Raw genomic sequence first — 22,222 nt, 5'->3', positions numbered from 1 at the left:
AAATCTGGAAGAAAATGTGTCATACTCTGTATGCATGTGTGTATGTGATCTTCATGACCTGCAGAAGCATGTCCTTAAAAATACACTGCAAGTGAAGACTGACACAAATGTTGAGTATAATATGCGAACACGGCAATGCCACTTGGGTTGTCATAACAACCAAACATTGGGTACCATGATTCTCAATCTACATCCTGCTGAAAACATCTTACAACAATTATTTCCATTCTCACTACAAAAACAGTATATGGAAATAAGGCATTTCCACCATTAGAATAGGTAAGGCAGCAGTTCTATCTGACAGGAAGCTGATGTCATGTCCTGTGCAGACACATTTGCTAGTTGTTCTGATTGTGTCGCGGGTCTGTGTCTGCCTCGGCTATATGTCGCACTGAGCCAAAAAACAATATAAGGATCACGTCTAGAGGATGCAGAGTCGTTAATTCACACAATAACCCCCTTCAGATCCAGTTACAAATCCAATTCATGACATGTAGAGGGGTGAGAGAGGGCACGTAACAGCAAATTAAATGCGCACATTTTCTGTGACTGACAGAAAAGAAAAAGCGCATGAAAAATGTGCGTGGGCATCTTACCTCGGCCTCCTTCTCCAGCAAGATCTGATCTTTGTCTAGCACTTCATCCTCAACCGTTCTGCAAGAGTCAAACAAGAAATTGTATTGTCTGTATTTACATGCCTGTATAAAACCCTTAATTGGCCAGGAACCACCAGTGGCTCCAGATATCTATTCCACATTTGTCTAAATAAAGAAAAGCCAGTTTGTGTTGCTTTTCCATCTAATTGCTGCTCGGGAGAGTCAAAGTGCAAAGCTTGTATAGTGGGCTGAGAGACAAAACAGTATTAAAGCCAAGAAGGAAGGCAGGTTTCAAACAGAGTTTTTGGGGAAAGAAAAAAAAAACCTATTTTAAAACATTTGCTACTAAAAAACTTCTTGAAGGTAAATAAGAATGTGTTACATATACACAATCCCGTTGTAAAAAAATGGGATGCTGTGCAAAGTGTAAATAAAAACAGAATGTAATGACGTGCAAAGAAATAAAACATAATTGAAAATAGTACATAGACAACGTATCAAAATGTTATAACTGAGAAATTTTAGTTTTTGAAAAATATATATACATTTAGAATTTGATGTCAGCAGCACATTTCAAAAAAGCTGGGACAGGTGCAACAAAAGACCGGTAAAGTTGTGTTATGCTAAAAAACACCTGGCAACTAATTAGATTAATTGGTAACAGGTCAGTAAGATGACTGGGTTTAAAAAGAACATCCCAGGGAGTCTTTCAGAAGTAAAGATGGGGATAGGTCCACTACTCAGTGAAAGGTTGTGCAGGCAAATAGCGCAACAGCTCAAGAATAACATTTCTCAACATAAAATAGTAAAGATTTTTGATATTTTATCAGCTACAGTACATAATATCATTAAAAGTATGCAAGGGACAAGGCTGAAAACCAATATCGGCTGGCCGTGATCTTTGGGACCTCAGGTGGAACTGCATTAAAAACAGACAATTGTGTTGTGGAAATCACTGCATGAGCTCAGAAACATCAAATGAAAAATATGACAAAGCAGACCCTGTTGAGCAGCTTAATCTTCTATTAAACAAGAGCGGGTCTCCTCAGTTCCAAATGTTTACAGTGTTATTAAAAGAAGAGGTGATGCAACACAGCGGGGAACATGCCCCTGTCCCAACTTTTTTGAAATGTGTTGCTGGTACCAAATTTAAAAAGAAGCACATATTTTACAAAAACAATAAAATGTCTCAGTTTCAACATTTGATGTGTTGTCTATTTTGATATACTATTTTCATATTTTTCATATGATTTGCACATCATTACATTCTGTTTTAATTCTGATTTTGCACAGCATCCCAACTCTTTTTGGAAACAGGGTTGTAGTACAAAAATATGGTGACTCTCTTATTGGGTCAGGGACTGGGATTAGGGTAACTTTCTTGCAGGGGAGTTGACCATTGTGAGGCTGTGATTCAGGGTTAAAGTTCATTAATGTGGGGCTGTGTTTGCAAAGAGAGGTCGCTTGTGTGAGGTTGTGTTTTGTAGGAGGGTTTAAGCCCGTCAACTTGACCATCATAAGTATTAAGAAAAAAGCAAAAGTTCCAACTTCTAACTGCTGCTATAACACCTTTACAGGGCAGCAGTAAGTGATGTTAGTTTATATGAGCTGTTCTGTTGTCAGTTGGGAGCTACTAATATTGACAGTTTGGAAGCAACATCAGCTAAACAGCCGATTTGGCCACTGTAGACTTTAAAAAGTTTTGTATGATAAACAGAAAGACAAATAAATTGCTAACTGCTATCATTTATATGGTAATCACCAGCATAAATTACATGATTGTGATACTCCTAGATGGGAAGCTGCATTTTGCAGGGTGAAAGAAGCTGCCTTGCAGACAAAAATTTACACCTACACCTTGTGTTTATAGCAAGTTTTGTGTGCTTTTATCTTACCTGCCAGCTCTCTTCAGTCTCTCTGAGCGGAAGTTCTCATAGTGTAGGTCCTGAGTTACCTCCTGCAGGTCCTGCATGTGGGTTCTACAAAACACACACAAGTAGATTGTAAGACTTAAACCAAGAACACCTGCAGCTGGGTGTCTAAATATAATACTTTTATGGTAAGAACCAAACTACTCCTATACCAGTATACGGTTAGAACTGAGTATTGAAAATGTGCTATGTATTTTTAATTCTTGAGTAGTCAGTCTAAGCAGCATTCAATAAGCATGCTCGTTCCAAAATTTGGACTGGTGATTATATTCTGAAAGCATTTTATTAAATGTCTGCACTTATTGATTAGTACACAGTTGGTTGCAGTGAGTAAATGTATCCACTTCCAGCACCTCGCACTCGTTTAAGGCACACCGACATTCGGTTTTGCATTTAAAAGGAAGGTACTGAAAAAGTATCGTTCAGGAAGCCACATCAAAGGTATTGGTATTGATTTTTGTTTAAACAATACCCACCTCTACCTGAAGCAACACTTCCATATACCTTTAGATCAAGACTAAGGTCAAAGTAAAAACAAGAACAACTTGAAGATAGTTAGAAGATATCACAGTTATATAGTTTTTACATCCACTCATTTAGTGAGCAAAGGTTCTGCTTTAACCATTCTTTGGTAGGCCCAATGGTGTGTTGTTGTCAACCTTCATGAGCCTCAGCTCATGGACGGACGCCCTGATATTGTAATGTAGAATTTTCTTACACAATCCAGAATTCATTAGCAGCAAAACAGCCTCAAACTGTGATACTGCCACCACCATGTTTCACAGTTGGAATGAGATTCTTATGCTGCAATGCAGTGTATAGTAGTTCACCTAACATAACATTTCTCCTTTAAACCATAAAGTTCTACTTTTGCCTTCTCAGTCCAAACAATATTTATTTCAGTAGACTTCTGGCTCATCCAGGAGGTCTTTAGGGACTGACATTAGACAGTGCAAGAGAGACCTGCAGATCCTTAGAGGTTACCCAAGAGTTCTCTGTGATGTCCTAGAATGTTTTAGTCCTCACCCACACTCATACTTGATTAAATCTCTTGACCCTAATTATCCTCTATAACGAACAGATCATTCCAGAGGTTGACATACTTTGGCCAACAAAATAAAAAAAAAAATTAGTTTTGGATTACTTTGTTATAAAAACGGTTCTTTATCTCTTATGATTTAAGTGAATCTAATCAAATGTTAGGTCATTTTAAGATAGAAACTCAGACTAAATTCTAAAAGGTTCACAAACTTTCTATCACCACTGTACATGCAGACAGTGCAATGAACAAACATTGCTCCAGGGCCTCCAGCAACACAGACAAGACCAGAGTTATAAAGAACTATGTCCACCAGAGGACACCACAGCACCAATACAAGAACGCCGCTGATGAGACAGAACACAACAAGAAACATTTAAAGAGAGAAGCAAAGCTATGAAAGCTTGTGTACTCACACCAGCATGGTGCGCAGTTTGAGGAAGTCGTTGTGTTCAGGGTTCTCCACCTCCACCACACCCCAGGGGTACAGGCGCCCTCGAATCTTCTTCCCCTTCACTTCAATCAGCTGGTTGGAGCCTATCACTGCAAACGGAATGCTGGCCTGGAGAGGACAAACCACATAGGCATGTATACAGATTATATACTTGTACCATAAAACTGAGTGTAATAAAGGATCTTGGGGAGGAATGACCTCTGACCTTTAGGACACGAGTCTGCTCTTTGAACTCTTCATCTTCATCCGAGTCAGCATCAGGGAGCTGGTAGATGCGGATGCCGTGCTCGCTGATCTCATCCAGGATCTGAACAAAGAAAACACACCAGAGTAAACACAACTATTACAGCAATGATTTCAATGGAGACAACTGAAAATGTAAACAAATCATGATTTCACGGCGCAATAGACTGTCCACAGATAGTGGTAGACTGACTGTGATAGCTAAGGTCATCCTGAAACTTAAAGAGATTTCTGTCCATTTGACAAAATTTCTGTATAACTCAATCTTCAAGATGTAAACAAAGTTATTCAAAGGGGTTCGACACGAAAAACTTCATTCTAAAGAAACATGCTGTGTCAAATTTGTTCAAAATGGTGGTGATGGGAACCAGGCGTAAAACCAAGTGTTTAATGCCTCTAAAAGCTCCCTCACATAAAGATATTACACAAAAATTGTTTACCGATGGTTTTGATATAAACCTTTGAAACAGTACCCAAAGAAAACTTTTTACCACTATTTTATGAAAGTTTTAACTACTATTTTATCATTACCAACATTACATATTAAAAACTAATATGACAAGTAAGGTTCACAGATCATTTTGCATAGCAAATAAAATGGCTATATTCATGTTGTAGACATTGCAACCCTTTCTTCCTATCACTACCATTGTAAAGACATCTGAGTTGGTAGGTTTTTCTACAATGCCCAATTCATTCTGAATGACTGTTTACATCTTAGCGATTGAATAATGCAGAAATTTTTAAACATCTGTGGAAATCCCCTCTAACAAGAGCAGATCTTTTTAGCAGCAGGCTAGCTTCAGAGGAGAAGAAATCAAAATATGGATTTAACTAAGACTGTGCACTGTGTGTGTGTGATGCTGTTTCCTTTCCACTGGTTTGAGCTGAGCTTTTCAGCCCTTGGCCAAATTAAAGCACTCTAAGCAATGTACTGAGGATGTTCTTTGAAGTCTGCCACAGGAAATCAATAAATCATACAATGAACACGCTTCCACACCCTAGAGGTTTAGGAGGGTAATGTAACAGGACCAGCTTCAGTGGTAATCAGCACTGATTGGGGTCAGATGACGGCAGCTGTACTGCCAGAACTCTCAGTTTTGTCAAAAGATAACAAAACAGCCACGTCTTGCTGAGAAGAGCAGGGTGAGATGTTGGGCTGAACTTTTGACCTCATGGGTCTCCAAAACCTGGAAATGACTCAAAATGACCTCTGAGCAGGTGCTGAAATAATATAAGCAGAACCTTGTATGTACAAGCAGACTTGCGGAGATGAGCTGCTGAACATAGAAAAGAAAAATTGCAATGTAATGTAGGCCTCACTCCTGTAATAGACCATGTCAGGCATCATGCTCTATATTTGATCAAGAACCTTTCCGTACAAAATTCCCTGCAGTTCAGACGCACCTGGAGGGAGCAGACACGAGGATTTATTTTTCTAACATCAAAGCTGTTGTCCCAAGAGGCATGTTCACAATGCGATTTGGAGAACAGAAGCCAAAAAAGCGGCTAGCAGCCTTTTCCTGACATTCTGAGCACTTTCATGTAATCTCAGCAGGGACAGTGTTTCAATAGGGGAGAAGCCCCCACTCCCCCTGGCCTTTACAGAGCCCCCTCCTGTTATGACTAGGCTTGTTTTTACAGCATGGAGCTGCAGTGGAGCCGCAGTGAGACAGGTCCGGCCAGGACTGCGTGTGAGTGAGTGTTTGTGTGGGTGTCATTGTTGCGTGGACCTTCTTCAAATAAACAGAACATGGTCATCTGGGAGAGAGCGTGACTGTGGACATGGTGCTGTGGACCATATGAGAGAGAGAGAGAGAGAGAGAGAGAGGAAAAGCAAGAGAGAGAGGGAGAGAGAGAGGAGTCAGTGTACAAGAAAGAAAGAAGTAGTAAGACCTAACGTAAGAGAGAAAAAGGAGAGAGAGAGTAAAAAAGGGGGAGAGAAAGTAAGAGAAAAGAAAAATGGGACAGAAAGAGAAAAGTGAGAGAGAGGGAGAAACAGAAAGCAAAATGAAAGAGAAAAGAGAGGTCATGAAAGAGAAGGAAAGTGAAAGAGTGAGAGAGGGGACAGGGAGAGAAAGAAGTGAGAAAGAGAGTAAGAGAGAGAGAGAGGGGAGAGAGATAGAGAGAGGGAGAAAAACAATATGTTTATGAATGTATTTATTTATTAATATTTATTTTAATAACAAGTAAAGCAGAGGAGAGAGAGAGAGAGAGAGAGAGAGAGAGAGAGAGAGAGAGAGAGAAGGAATTGACCAAAGAAGCAAACAAACAAAAAGAAGAAAGAAAGAAAGAAAGAAAAGAAAGAAAAATAAAGAAAGAATAGTATGTTCTTCTGTGTTGTTCAGGGACATACAGTAGGAAGATCCTGAAGCTTTGGGAAAGCTCTCCCAGTGAAGGGGGGAAAAAACAAACATGTTGCCTCACAATGGACGGAAAAAAGTAAAACACAACAGAGCAGAAAACATAATGTGTCTCAGTGCCAGTCTGGGACGGAAAGACGTGCAAAAAAAAGAAAGACGCAGCCAAAGCTGAGACGGCCAGGGACATTTTAATCTTCATAAAGAACTCTACCACAAACCTTCGGCTGAGCAGGTGGAGGTGTGTTATTCTTCTGATTATTCTGAGCTGAAGTGGAGACAGAGCGACTGAGCTTGTTTTCATTCCACAGCAGGTGCTTCTATGCTACTGGACACGTAGCTTTCTAGCTTTTAAATAGATGTTCACATTTTTCTGTTTCTTTAAAAACATTTCCTTCACAAAAACTACAAAATCTAAGAAACAAACATGCTTCTTTGCCATAAGCTGCATATCTTGTTCTGATGTGAGGACTTATCAGCATTCAAACCTCAGCTTGCCCACTACAAACACATTTCACACAGAGAGAGGCAACAGCGTACTAGTTAGTGTTCTAGAAAATGGTTTATTTGATTCTATTAACTTAAAAAATTCAAGCCAAATGGCCACTAGGGGGTTTGCTGTAAGAGGTTAAGTAAATAAGTCCAGCTGCGGCACTGCGTTTATCCATAATCCATAACAGTTTTACATAATAATTAAAATATTTAGTTTTAAACATAACAATGAAGATTTTAAGGGAAACTGTTTCATTGGATATAGTTTAGGTCATTTGAGCGGGAAGGCAAAATTGAACTCATGCAGAGCTCAAAGGTTACTTGCTAAGACAGCTAGCTTGCTAGTAAAATTAACAGAGCTGATGACTGATGCACATTAAGAAAAGCATAAAACCATAAGCCTATTTTTAATTTCTGTTGTAAGTTTAGTGTAACATAAAATAATTAAAAAGAAAAAACAGCAAACAGCATGTTTACTGCCCCAGATGTTTCATATGGTCCTATTTTTTTCCCTCATGTCCACAACAGAAATGGCACAGAAATGCATACCAGCAGTGAGAAGAAAGAATGCAGCAACAAAAAGTGCAAGTAGACACGCAGCGTAACTTTCATTATGGACACAGTGCACTCAAGCTTACTTCCAGGCTTTGACCGCATAACACAGCACCATCTTCATACCAAGCGGAGGCCTAAAATCTGACACATCCTCTCTCTCTCTCCATCTCTCTGCCGACCTGAATGTGTTTGATTTGGCCGCTTGTGGCTGGCAGAGGCCCGCTGGAGTCGGGCCTGTAACAATGGCACGGGAGTCTCTCAGCTGCTTTAAATTGAAAAAGGAAGTGAGCCTCGCCGATTCTGCCCGTGATTTGTTTGTGAAAGGATGCATTATGAGTTGTGACCGTGTGTTTGCGGAGCTGGAATGAGAGAAAGAACTGAGGGGAAAAGTTACAGTGTGGGAACCGTTTCAAGCGGCAGATATGACTGGAGGCTTCATGGGCCAAAGGCTACAGAAGGTCCATCAGCAAACAGCACCTCCAACATGGTCTTAAAGATAGAGCGTGGGAGCCTAACACTCTTCAGACTAGCATTCTAAAAGGTCTTGAGGCTTTGAAAGAAATGAACAGTGCATTAGTGCTACAATTCACCAGTTACAAGACATCAATATTAACTAGAGACTTCCAGTCACCTGATCATCCCATGGGTTTTAGGGGCCTGAGCCACTAGGGCCCCCTGCAGGCAGTTATGAGAAAATCTAAACAGCTGTCTTGACTCATGGTCGAAACTTTACTAGTAGCACAGTGAAAAAAATTAACTAATTTCAAATCTGTCATTATATTACAGCTGACCATAATCCTGATGCTGGCCAGTTTCATATCATCCAGTCACTGCTCAGCAACCGTTCCAAATATAAAATGTCAGCCACTCAAGTTGGATTATACTTGTCGATTTGATCCACAAACTGTCCTGCGCATTAAACCATCAGATGTAAGCTATAAATAGAAAAAAAAAATGCTTTAGCGTAGGATGCTTGCTGATTTGATTTTAAAGTTTCTTGCTTTTTTCCATCTTATTATGTACATTTCAGCTGTCTGACTTAAATTTGTCATCTTCACTGGGGTAAATCTGTTTTGTCTCAATTGGGAAAATAATGCGCTTATGCCGGTGACATGACCAAAAGTGAGGTTAATATGCTGCTATCGTGGTGCTGGATAACCCTCATGTAACTTGCTGTGATATCATATAAAAATTCTCTGACCACACAAAAAAAAAGGTGGCAGGTAGAGGCCCACCAAACATTTGTTCACCAGGTGCCTTTATTGATGGTCTGGGCCTGTCTGGAGAAACCCCAATCCTACACTCCATATCAGTCTGATATCAACCAGATATGAGGCCCTACCACACCCATCTAGACTACTCAGTCTGAAAGAAAAAAAAAAATCTTGTGCTAATTATGTATATCTTTCTGTAAGGTGGTGGAGTATTTGAGCAGGTTGATTTTTCATCATTTATTTTTTCAATCTTAAGATTCATAGTTTAACTGAAGTGCTTCAGTTAAAAAGGTCATTATTGGACATTTCCAGCATTATCGGAGAAACACACCTAAAAAAGTGATATTTCTAGTATTAACACTAAGAACTCTACAATGACTGTTTTGCGATTTTATTTTAATGTAGTTCCATAATAAGCAAAAGAATTACACAGTTTCAAAGTTAATTAGATTTATATATTTAATTTTGATTTACAGTCTGTACTGACAGGTTTGAGCTTTTACTTCCAAATAATTTTCAGTAGGTTTTGATGTTAAACAATAACAAAGACGTGGCAAAAACATAAATATTTAATGGTTCAGCAAAACAAGACTGTACAATACCGTCTCATCAAACTCAAAATACTTACATGTAATTACAAACACAAATGCTGTATCAGATGAAAGTCTGCACCTTTGACAGTTTCTCCATTTGTTTCAATGAGGTATAAAGAAAGTAAGAAATAATATTACAACTTTTTTGTTCGGGTAGTAAATATTGTAGGTATTTAAGATGTATCTATTTATATAGTTAACTTCTGGTAGTAATCCTCTAATTGAGTAGCTCACTCTGGCACTACACTGTTTGTGTCGTGCTGTGATAGTCATTTCTGTGTCATAACTGACGGTAATTGTGAACAGGCCTCTACACTTGGCCCAAAGAATTTCTTGAGCATAACAGAAGCTTCATATGATGGACAGACAGGCTATATTTGACTTTCTTACACAAGAAAACAACATAAATACAGGTCTTTTACTGCAACCCCCTTATTACTGTACAAACAGGGATTTCGCCATTGGGTGTAAAATAGCTGTTTCACACTGCAACATGTTGGAGCACGAGCATACTTCCCCCCTCCACACACAAGTCATACAGTCTTGGAGCAGTCACGCACATTCAGGGAATCAGAAAACAAATCTCTCTCTTACAAACAGGCATTTTGTTTATCAGGCAGATGAAATGTACAGTATTTATTCGAGTTCGGCTTGCCAACCCCTAGAACAATACTTGGAAGTTCAAATGTTCTCTGAACAAGAAATGAAGTCAACAATGTGGAGGGAAAAAAGAATGAGTGTGAAAAGGCATCTTGGAGTGGCTGAGGTAGAAAAACTGAAACCACCCAGTAAAGAGGCCTTGGAGAATCCAACAAGGCCAAAGGCCAAACTTCACTGTTCAGACTGTGACAATTCACAAACTCTGAAGTTTTTAATTTTTATCAACCTGCTCTGGACTTTACCACTGAATACCTGCAGGTTCCAGAGCCTTTCTTTCACATAAAAATACCCAGGGGTGTTATGTAAGTCTCCACTCCACAGGACTCGCCAATTACTCGGCACTGTGTATGTGTGTGTAACAGCATGTATCAAAGTTGTGTTAATCTGGCGTCTCAAAGACAGCGGGGTGCAGCAAGACGCTCGCATCGGCAAATTCCAATCAGGGACGAGCGTGTATGTGTGTGTGAGGGCAATGAGGCTACAGGACTAGGCTTAAGGCCTACACCCACCAAGTAATTTTTTCAGATGAAGAGAACAGATGTGAAGTTTAATGCAGTAGAACCTTCAAATGAAGTCCAATGCATTTGTTTAAATATTCCGGTAACATGAAGAAGACGGAAGAGGCAGAAAAAGGGACTGTGAGTTGCAGCAACAAGGAATTTATCAAAAGGTGCACAAAATAGTTCTTGAAGGGTGGTTTAATAAAGGAGATGGTTTTATGGAACTATCGACACTTGAACTATTGTATTAATGGTCCTTTGCATGAATAAATGGTAATTCTCTAAAACATGATTCTTCTTGAAAACCTGTTGAACATTGTTCTGAATATTACTTGTCGGCGTGTTACTTGCTGTAAAAACTCTTGTACTCTGTCCAAGCAAGTTGACCCGTCATTGTAATGCACATTTGTATGGACTGTAACCATGACAATGGAGCTCAAAACATCCTGAAAATCAAACTGCCTAAAACTGCTTAAAAAAAAAAACAACAAAAAAATAAACCCAAACAAAAAAAACCCACAGCATCGCAGTTGTTGAAAGATGGCATTAATCTGCATGTTTGTTTTCACAACTTCATATTTTTTTTTTTCTGATGCAAAAAAAGAGACTCTGTGTGAAGAGTCCTTCACACAAGATGACGTAATTAAAGAATGAATGAGCCGTTGCTTTAGAAAGTTTTAATACAAGGATTAAAAGAATCCAATTGTTTTTTGCTCTTATTTAGGCCCTGTTTACACCTGGCATTATCATGTATGCTGGGTGATCTGATCATAAATGGACAGCACCGAGTACAGGGGTGAATGGGGCACAATGCAGTGACTCCTTATGATCCGATCACTCAAACCACTTTTGGTGGTCAGGTATTCACATAACCACACAACACTTGTAGTGTTAGCGTTAAAGCGCATCAGTGCATTCTCAATACTGTCAAAGAACAGCCTTAAACAGCTGCGTCATCACAGCACAGATAAAAGTAGCTGCATAGCTTGTTTTTTCGTCTCATATCCCAAGTTAGAAAAATGTTTGTAACAGCCTTTACATTTACACGAACAAGGACTGGCAGGTCTGATATACATGCAGCCAGAGACTTATGTAAATGTGCAAGGTACATTTCTTCCAGTCACAAAACCCATTCGAAGTGGTCACTGGAGACGGATTCAAGATATATATCAAGATACGTCTTGCCGTACACTTATTATCAGATCACTCGAGACTGATGTTAAAGGGCCTACATCTTGGAAAACCAAAGTTTTCCTCATTTATTTGAAATGGGGTACACTGTTTGATGTGGTATATAAACACTGTTAGTTTATGGTTCAAAATGTACCACTCAGTCCACACAGTCCATATATGAACACTAATCTGTAAAACGAAACCTGTTTTACCAACCTATTCAACCTATAGCTGCCCTGCCCATTTATGCAGAAGTTATAAGTAGTGTTTCAGCCTGGACTTCTTTTTGAATGAGACACAATACAGGATAGCCAATCAGGATAGAGCTAATTTACATACGTCAGTCTTAAAGGCACAGCAACAAAAATAGCTATATTATTGTGTGGAAAAGTCTATGATTAGTAATCAGAAATTTGGCTCTGAAAAATGGCCACCTCCTGAAATAAACACAAACTGCCTTTGCAGATACTGCCATTATCCAGCAGGTTAAATTGTAGTTCTGAGAAGCAGGTTGCAGTGAGTGGGAGTGTATGTGTTGTCAGTAATGGGTATTTATTATTTTTACCATGAGTGAGTACTGTGTGCAAGTGGCCATTTGCCAGGGTGCAATCACGCTGTAAGAGAAGCCAAATAAACAGCACTCATTTATGAAAGGGAGTGCGCACACAACATAACACCCTCCATTTCAGAGGTTAGATGGTTGTGGTAGGTGAATGTGAGGTCGTGGGTCATCTATTTACAGCATGTGACCTAATCAGGATCAATCAGCAATCAGTCTTGCTACTGCACCACAAACCATGACTGCACAGCTAGTCACAGGCTACACCCACCTCAAAAACAAAACACAGCACTTAAATCACACAAACATATTGTATCACTCAAAAAAAAACACATACGCACAAATCTTCTGGGATTGTTCAGGATTGTTGCGCTGGGGCATTCTAGTCAAAGGACAATGAGAGGAAAGCTTTAACAGCAGCAGAGGGTATTGGGCGACAACAACAACAAAACTTTGCAAGCTATGGCAACGTTACTCACAGATTACAGCTACAAAACATAGAGGTGTTTTCATGTTCTTTCTGTACTGCTGAGAGCATCCACTGACATGAGAACAGGACTGCAGAGGCCATAAGGACACCTCAATCATTAGAACCCAACTGGCATTTTATTTTTAGAAGTTTACAGAATGCCCATTACTATACAATAAGACTAGTGGTCTGTCAGTATTTGGTGTCCAAAAAAACAAATATATCTAAAATGGCAATTTTACAGTAGAAGGTAAAAACCTTCTTCACTTTTAATTTAAGTAAATGTAAAGAGATTTCATTCCAAGCAATTTTGGAGCATTTCTATTGGTCCAATCATTATAAAATTTCCACACAATGTAAAGGGTAGCTGCTATGCCCAAATGATTTAGAAAAAAAAAATTGCTGTCCGACAATTTTTTTTTTCCTCAATGATATGCTCCTATTTTCTCAGGAATATGGATCTGCCATGACAAGGTGGGAGGCGGGCAGCTCCAACTGCTGCAATGAATCTTTACATTTTGCATGAAAGCCAGACAGTCAATGATAGTAGATGTGAATGAAGAGCCAAGCTGAACAGAAGAATTACATTTATTTTCAAAATCAGACCTTTAGAGTTATTGATGACTGAAGGATAACCATATTTACTTTACTACATGACGATTACACTGCAAAGCTTTTGGGAAGTGCAACCATGTCAATGGCCATACAACACAGTGTGTATATAAACACTGTCTATAGTTCTTTGGCATGTATCACTCCTAATGCAGGATGTAAGGGAAGGCCAAATGCTAGTGAATCATCCCCAGAGTGCTTTACGAGCTGCAAGTCGCAATGACCTCGGTCAGGGAAACTGGGGCTAGGTTTGGCTGGCCTCCGATAAGAGACCAGCACAGCGCTGCCCAGGCCCCTCCGCCAATCGCTCGGACACATTTCAGGAAAGCCATATTGTTCTGGACAGGCTGCTTCCCCTTTCATAAAGTGAGGGAGGAGGAGAGATGGAGTGGGACAGCACGTTCTTCAGAAAGAGAGAGAAAGCAAAAAGAGGGCTTGCTATGCATGGTGAGAAAATAGCGGGTAAAGAAAAAGAATAAAAAGATAGATATCAGACTGACTACACTGGCACAATGGGTCATTTGTCACACTCCAGGCTAGGGCTGTCGAGATTTTGGAAAACTTTGCAGTCACACTGACATCAGCACAAGGAGAAGGAAAGACTCGCTCATTTGCCCTTCCATTGCCCTGCTCAACCTGGCATACTAAAGCAAGGTTCCTGCCAAAAGTGGCCCATTAGTTCACCATCCACACAGCACAGCGAAAATAGGACAGCAAAGTAGCTATTTATCAGGACACTCTGGGATGGTGTGAGAGAATACAAACAATCTCCACTGGAGAAAAACATGAACTTGTTCAAACGGTATATTCAGGAAGTCTGGCATTTAATGCTATTAGGTTTTTCTAGCTCACCCTGCCAATGAGATTACATAATGCTACCCAGGACATGGAGCCATGATTATTTTCAAGTTACTGCACCAGTCCACTTCTTCTGCAGAAAACTAAAAGGAATAAACTGACTCTGCCATGCAGGAATGTGCAGGTCACTCGAATTCATTAAAGAAAAGCACATGCAGGAATTTCTTCAATGGGTCAACTACAAGTAGAGATGGTATAAAGGTGAAGATGGGTATCTGTATACGGCCAATATCTGCAAGAAATGCTGGATCAGATATTGCAGGGGGGAAAAGAGAATGAATCTGATCAAATCAAGCCTGAAATACCACACATTCACACAGTATTGTGTCATGCTGTTAGCTGAGTATTCCTTCCTGTGAGGTAATAGAGTTGTTTGAGTAGCGTGAGCATGACGGTCTACTTTTGAGGTGCATTTATGTTTATAGTTTGATTTCCTCTGGTTTGCTTAGTGTTCACATTGACATATTTAACAACAAACCAAAAGCTGTGAACAAAATTCACACGAGCAAAGGGTCACAACTGACTTGGCAGATTTTTTTATAGATAGACATATAGACAGACAGACAGATAGATAAATAGAGATGCATAAAGACATATAGTAAGAATATAATAACTACCATACAAAGAATAATGTGCAGTAGAATATAATACAATAGTACAATAACCGTGATAGTGTCCACCAAACTTTCTGAATCAGGCTGTTTTCTGTTCTACATGGGCTTGTTGGTTTTTTTTAACACTCGTGATATTACACAGTGTTGTTAATAAATAGAAACGACAGAAATCGCAAACGTGTTTATGGAAAAGATTTGGGCATTTAGTGTTTGTTAGCAACATCAGCCTTGTTGCTCAAGCGCTTATCTAAAGAAGCCAAGTTTGGACACCAAACACACCTCAGCTATTTCTAGGGTAAGCGGAAAATCGCATAAATTTAATTTGTTACCAAACCATTCCTTAAGTGAAGTGTGTCAATTAAAAAAAAACTCATTTTAAAGCCTAGTTGTTTTTTTTTCTAAATATTGCATCGGCATGGGACAGTACTCAAAGTTTCAATGTCAGTGTCGTGCCACCTCTAAAGGCAAGTTACTGCATCAATCCACCTCTTTTGCACAAAAATAAAAGGTATAAAACAAGAATAAACTGACTCTTTCATGCAGGCATGTGCATGGTATTAAGAACAATTAAAAAAACACCTGCAGGAAGACTACAAAGCAATCGAGGAAACAAGCAAATAACAGGAACTAAAAATAAAAGCACTTAGTGTTGCTACGGCTATATACATGGCATCTAGTCAACAAACGAGATCCTTGACTCCCTGTGCTTAATGGCCCATCCAGGAAGACAATCACATTAGAATGACAGCAAAACAGCTCAGCTGGTCACTCACAAAAACTCTGGGGGTGTGTGTGTGTGTGTTAAATCATAAATGCAACGTGTGTGTTCTGCAGTCAGTCTGGGCAGTTTGGCTCCTAGAGGCTAAAGGCTGGGGCAGCCCTGACTCAACCAACCTTGGGACTTCACTGGCAGGAAATGCATGCAGTGATTGCAGGAAAACAACAATTGCTTCAATCTTATCTTTTATTCCCACACCACTACGTTCGAATGTAACATTATGCTAAATGTAATTGTATGATTATGTTTATCACTGCTGAACATCTCGGTCCAAATATATAAGAGCTTTATCAAATCATAGAAACAAGCCCACCTTAGCTGCTGTGGACATTCGTGACATGACCTCATTCTTGGCACTCTGGTTAAGTGTGGACAAAGGTCAACATGGGCTTTGCCGAACCCACCTTAGGATGTCACTGGGAGGAAAAGCACAGAGTGATTGCAGGAAGACAACCAGATTGCATCGGTCATATCTTGCGACAATCCACCAAAAACGCCATACACTAATGAGGCTCAACGTGTACTCTCACACGTGCACACGCAAACACACCAAGCCAAGGAATGCTGACTATCTGATGGGGTCAAACGACCAGCAAAATAGCACAGATGAAGTACAACAGAGTATTAAAAAACAAGCACACCCTTTTCATTTTCAGTCATATTAAAGCACGTGTGTATGTGCTTGTAACAAACAGGTGTTTGAAGGGTGGGGTGGGGTGGTCACCCTCAGGCTGCTGTGTCCCTATATGGGGGTTAATCTACCAGCTGCTTTGTGACTGCCTTAAGTTCGTTGGGGCCTTTTTCATGCAGCACAACTAACGACAGACAACCTACTGAGACACAAGAGATAGAGATTAACCTAACACACACACACACACACACACACAAACACACAAACACACACACACAAACCACACCTGGGAGAACTGCGCAGGCCTACTGCGGGAGAGCTGGGAGAATTATTGTGGTGGGCTAACGTATAAACTTACAAATAATCACACACTAAAACTGCAAATGTTACAAACAATTCTATATGTTTAGTAATTCAGAGGTCAAATCTTCAAATGGTATAGTCCCAATTTGCTGACTGTGACTGACCAGCTAGTGAGTTTCCTCAAAGGGGTAGGGTGGTATGAATCTTGCGCTTTTTGATACAATAGGCAGTTTTCTACAGATTTCATTAGTGTTTGCGTTCCTTATCAATGTTGCAAAAAAAGAAAGAAAAGAAAGAAAAAACAATGCAATGAGCAGAAGGTAAAAAACAAAGCACTTAAGGAGGCTGAAGCGAAATGCTCTGAGATATCAGATCATAACCAAGCAGGTGAGCAGTAAAGTGCTGACGAAAACTAAAGCTGAGGTTACATGATTTTCAGCCCCAATTCTCAGTCAGAGCTGTGAGTCTGTGCTGATTGGCTGTGGTCTGCAGGTTTTGTGGCATTTGGAGTTGACAGGTGAGAGAGAAAAACAGGCAATGTACATCAAACATTTAATTTTGTACCTGACTTGATGTGATCTAGCAGTATATACTAATAGAGTCTGCCTGCAGACATGCACTCTCAGCCAGAAGCACTCTCAGCCCCAGTGACATCACGTGCACATGCACTCTCTGCCACAAAAGGCAGAAGCGGCACAACGGCATGTTACATAGCTGCTTCTGTTCAGTGAGTCAAGAGTAAACTTAAAACAGTATCATAGAAACAGAAAACTCTCATTAACAATATCACTTCATCCACTTTCCATACATACCATAGCTAGAGAACTCCATTTAAAACATTTTTCATTTCAGTTTTAGCAGCAGCCTGTTTGCTTTTTCCATTAATAAACACAACATAATGTCTAATATCATTGTAGTAGGTTTTACTTTATAAATTACCATATTCTTTAATTCCTTTATTATCAGCGTGACAAAGCTAAAATCCATTCAGTGTAACACATGTAGCCCAACAGAAGCCTACATGGTTTGCTCTTTCTGCTACTGAAACTGACAAAACACTGAAGTGGCAGAGCGTGCACTGACGTCATTTATAGGCCGGCGGTGCACATCAGGCTGAGACTGCATGTCCGCAGCCAAACCCTTCCTGTATATACTGGTTAATGACATAGTCCGAATGGATCTTTTTCATGCGGTATAACTAACGACGGACCAAGAGCCAGAAAACTGTGAGTTTGGAGAAGAAACATGGCAAATAAATGAATGAATGAATGAATGAACGAACCAATGAATGAATGAATGAATGAATGAATGAATGAACCGCCAACAGACATTCATGTATACAGCATATTTGGGAACACAAGCAAGTACCTGTACAATGTAACCCTTAAAGAAGTTAGAAAAATGTGCAGAAATTTGTTGGATAGTGTGAGATACGCAGTCTTTTTTCACTTGTTAGGTCTTAAGTCATGTAGCACATCCAAGGCTCTAGTTAAAGATTATTAGTTTGTAACATATTAACTTTTAACGGTCACACTTAAGATAAAAGCTATGCCCAGTTATCATTGTATTATGAGCTGAGCAGTGTGGTTCTCATTATAGCAAATGAATAAAAGCGGAAAACGAAGATGAAAATTTTAGAAAAAGCTGTTAGCTAACCTAACATGAACAGTGTTCAACTAGATTTTCTAGTAAAAAAGTTAGCCTAAAAAAACAGAAGTTGGCTAGTCAGTAACAAGTCCCACTCACGCTGTACAATATATAACTTGTTAAATATTTTTGCAATATTGATCCCTGCAACACTGATGTCATAGAGGGCTACAATATGCAAATGTTTTCTCTGATCAGTCGTAATTCTGCATGTTGTGAACACCTGGACCAATTACACAATCACATGTAATCCAACAGAAGTAAACTAGTTTAGTCAATTTTTTTAACCATGTTACATTATAGACTCAACAAAGCACTTTCAATATATTGTAAGGCATACTGCAATACAACATAATCGCAATGCTAGTACCCTAACACACGGCAGTTTCCTCTCAGTGGAGGAATTGCATATTTAACTGGTTCTATGTTAAGACCCTGTTCTCTTATGCAGACTTTATATTATTTTTGTCAAAATCTATTAAGAATTTAATTTTTAGGCACTGTCCCAAAGGTATATACAAACAGTACACTCATTCTTAAATATCTTGCCATAAACACACCTCAGATATCTATGAGGCTAACATTATTTTTTTCTATTCTGAGAGTAACACAAAGGCAGACACTGTTTCATGCAGTGAGATGACTCATTAGAGGAGGTCTTTGTGTTAGACAAGAGAGGGAGAGATTTGAGAGAGAGGAAATCCTATTTACATTCTTTCTAAAACATACTGCGCCCGCGAACAAACCGCATTCTCTCCCACAAAATACAAGCTGTCAGTTTAACTGTTGAAACCTAGGGTTGAAATGGAACAGATTTCAGCTCCATGTTCCTGCTCCCTTCTTAAACCGCAACACCAATGCGTTTTGGGCTATCACTATGAATTATTAATCCACCTATTATAATATAAGTAAAGAGTTTTTAAAAAGCCCAAACAAAAAAAACTGACATAACAGGCCTTCCAAAGGTTCTAAAATACCTTAATGGATAAAGACAAATCATAGCGTCTTAAAAAAGGTATTATGTTGTATGTAGTAAAGTGCACATAAGTGGTTCATCAGACTATTTCTTATTGTAGGGGAGTGTAAAATACGCATTAGAATCTACTCACTGCTGATTCCTTCAGAAGGTACACTTTAATCCATGATATTTCGTTCGATATATCGTTCAACTGAATGATTGTTACAGCTTTTAACAGGTTAAGCAGATAAAGACTCAACATATGGAAAATAAGGCCAAGCAGGCCAGACGGGCAGTTGAGATAAAGCGTTTTAGAGGGATATTAGTGTTTTCCTGTGGAATTACTGATAACAGCAGAATGCAATCTGAGTAAAGCAGGCCAGTTCTACTGTACATAACACATCTGCTCACTGACACATCAGCAGGAAAGCACAGAGCGTGCCGGGAGTCCGATTCCTGGCCAATGTCCAGCTTCACACCCAGGGGAGCGTACACGGGTCTCCGTGTGTGTGTGTGTGCTCAGGGGGCAAAGGGAAGCATCTGCAAAAATCAAAGTGCGTCCACTATTGTCCAGAGAAGAGTGCAGGCGCTGCCCTCAACACATGATCCACATGGCTAATAGCCCATTTGCATAGTTGTCTCTAGGCCAAAGTGTCAGGAATTTTATTAATGATAACAATCACGCAAACATGAGTGTATGTTCGCATTTACTTCCTCACCTGCCATGTTTGTGTGGGAATGAGACGCACATGCACATGCATACACACTCACTCACCCGCCGCTTGAGGCGGTCCCTCTCTCGCAGCGTCAAAGTGTCGGCTTTGGCGATGACAGGGACAATATTCACTTTGCTGTGGATGGCTTTCATGAACTCTACGTCCAGGGGCTTCAGTCTACAAGGACAGACAGTCAGATACAGAACTACAAAGACAAAATGAGACTTAGAATAGTTAGTTGTTGCTTTTAAATGCTAAAAAATTAAAGTTTTTATTTTTCCCTCAGCAGAAGCCATGCCTGACAGACTTACCCATGTCCAAATGGAGATATGAAGTAGAAGCAGCAGTGAACTCTGTTGTCCACGATGTGTCTGCGGTTCAGGCCACTCTCATCATGCAGGTAGCGCTCAAACTGATTATCAATGTACTGGATGATAGTCTTAAAGCTGATGGCAAAACACAAGAAAACATTGTAAATGTACAGTAATGCAAAGGACAAAAAGCACTGAGGATTGCAAAAAAATAATGCAATTAATGTCAGTCTTTCACAGACTTTTTTGTCTTTTTGTTGTAAGGGCTCATACTTCAGACGATTAGGCTGAGAGAGGATATCACACATACAAATCAGCACTCAAAATCCCAAATCTCGCCTTTATTGTGCGACGCAAACCTAAACCTAAATGTTTGTGCTTTATTCCACACAAAAGAAGAGTAGCAAAAACACAAACTGTGCATAAACATTATAAAGGCAACTGGGTATTTGCCAAAGTTCGACAAGAAGCTCCTGCATCTTTGTGGTCTGCTGCACATACAGAGCACATGTACATGTCTCTTCCCCTTTTTTTTTCTTCTCAAGCTCTCCGGCTTGCTGAATTTCTTGTTCAGTTACAGTGCTGACCATCTGACACTAGATGAGTTATGAACATTCTGAGTCTTAAAAATTATTTTCCTCTCATACTACAACTTTAGCCATGCTGTCAGCCACTTTCAATCAAGCTCCTGATCTGCTTGTCAAAATTTGTCAGAAGAGGCAAATTGGGGTTAAAATTGGGCTTAAAATGGTGTAGTGTAGGTCTGGCTTTGGCAAATATACAATATCATGATACTTCACAACATACAGAATGTGTCTCATGATATTTAGTTTGCCAATTTGGAAAATCTTAGTGCTACATGTAAAATTACCAGCAAAAACCATAAATACAATGACTTTTCTTCAATGTGTCACATACTGCACTGCACTAACTCCAACTAAACAGAACAAATTATGCTCTCTTAGTAATAAAACATGCAGATGTTCAATGCTCTTTAAGCACTGGCAATATCCACAGTACAATCCACATTAACCACAATAAAAGCATATTGTGACACAGTTTATCACAATAACAATGAATTTCAGCATAATGCCCACTCCTAACTACATAAAAAAAATTAAGTTTGTGAATGATACCTCTATAACAAACACACACAACACTTAATACACATAAAGAAACAGGTTAAAACTGTAGTGGCTGACCACTTTAAACTACAGACAGGTCTCAGAGACCCACAGCACTGCAAAGGTTAGCATTTTTCCCCCCATCTTCTTTTCTAACACTCTGAATTCAACTCAAAAGGGTGTTTATATTGATCTGATGGGATCACTTAGTTGCACTGAGAGACAGAATGTTTAATTCTGCAGTGCTGAGTGCCAGAAAAGTGCACTGTGTATAAGTTCAAGTCCAGCACACAGACAAAAAAGCGATCAGGGTGCACACAAACACTCTCAGGAGTCACCACAAGTTATATTTTCCAGTTATCTGGTGCCCATCTTCCACTGTTTTAATGCCCATAATCCACACCACACACATCTCAGAGGAATTGTCTCCGTCCCTTTGGTGCCCAGACATACAGATAATATAATCCTTTTGTTATGTTCTTATGTCTGCAACCAAAACAAGGACAAGTACGCCTTAAGGAAAAGTGTTTATAAAAGAAGGACAAAGAGAAAACGACCGTATGTAGGCAGGTGCATGTCGGTGCCAGTGCAGATGCTGAGGGTGCAGCAGGGAGGAAATTATTTCATCAAACACAGCATTCTCAGCATTCCACAGCTAGACAGCAAACTGCAGGTATGAATAACCAGTCGTATTTCATTTTAATTTGCAGAGGGAACAAGTGCTCCATGATAAGTAATGTGGGAAGCAATCTGACCCACATTTTGTTTGCTCTTTCTTTCAAACAGCCAACTGTCTAAAGCTCACACACACACACACACACACACACACACA

General features: G+C 39.6%; 1 protein-coding gene across 2 annotated transcripts in view; it reads right to left on the bottom strand.

The window, feature by feature from the left end:
- zgc:63587 (uncharacterized protein LOC393431 homolog) overlaps window positions 1–22,222 on the bottom strand; it is a 37,129-nt gene that overhangs the window by 4,119 nt on the left and 10,788 nt on the right. For both annotated transcript variants that reach the window (XM_036578826.1, XM_036578828.1), the window contains 6 exons: window positions 20,267–20,401; window positions 20,015–20,132; window positions 4,226–4,327; window positions 3,983–4,128; window positions 2,492–2,575; window positions 597–654 (listed from right to left, as the gene is read on the bottom strand). In XM_036578826.1, coding sequence (XP_036434719.1) covers window positions 597–654; window positions 2,492–2,575; window positions 3,983–4,128; window positions 4,226–4,327; window positions 20,015–20,132; window positions 20,267–20,401 — 643 coding nt within the window. The remainder of the gene's footprint in view (window positions 1–596; window positions 655–2,491; window positions 2,576–3,982; window positions 4,129–4,225; window positions 4,328–20,014; window positions 20,133–20,266; window positions 20,402–22,222) is intronic.

The sequence above is a fragment of the Colossoma macropomum genome, unplaced genomic scaffold (genome assembly GCF_904425465.1).
Source record: "Colossoma macropomum unplaced genomic scaffold, Colossoma_macropomum, whole genome shotgun sequence".
Classification (NCBI taxonomy): Eukaryota; Metazoa; Chordata; class Actinopteri; order Characiformes; family Serrasalmidae; genus Colossoma; species Colossoma macropomum.
Note: the sequence above shows the minus strand (reverse complement) of the source record. Positions and strands in the feature narration are given on the sequence as shown.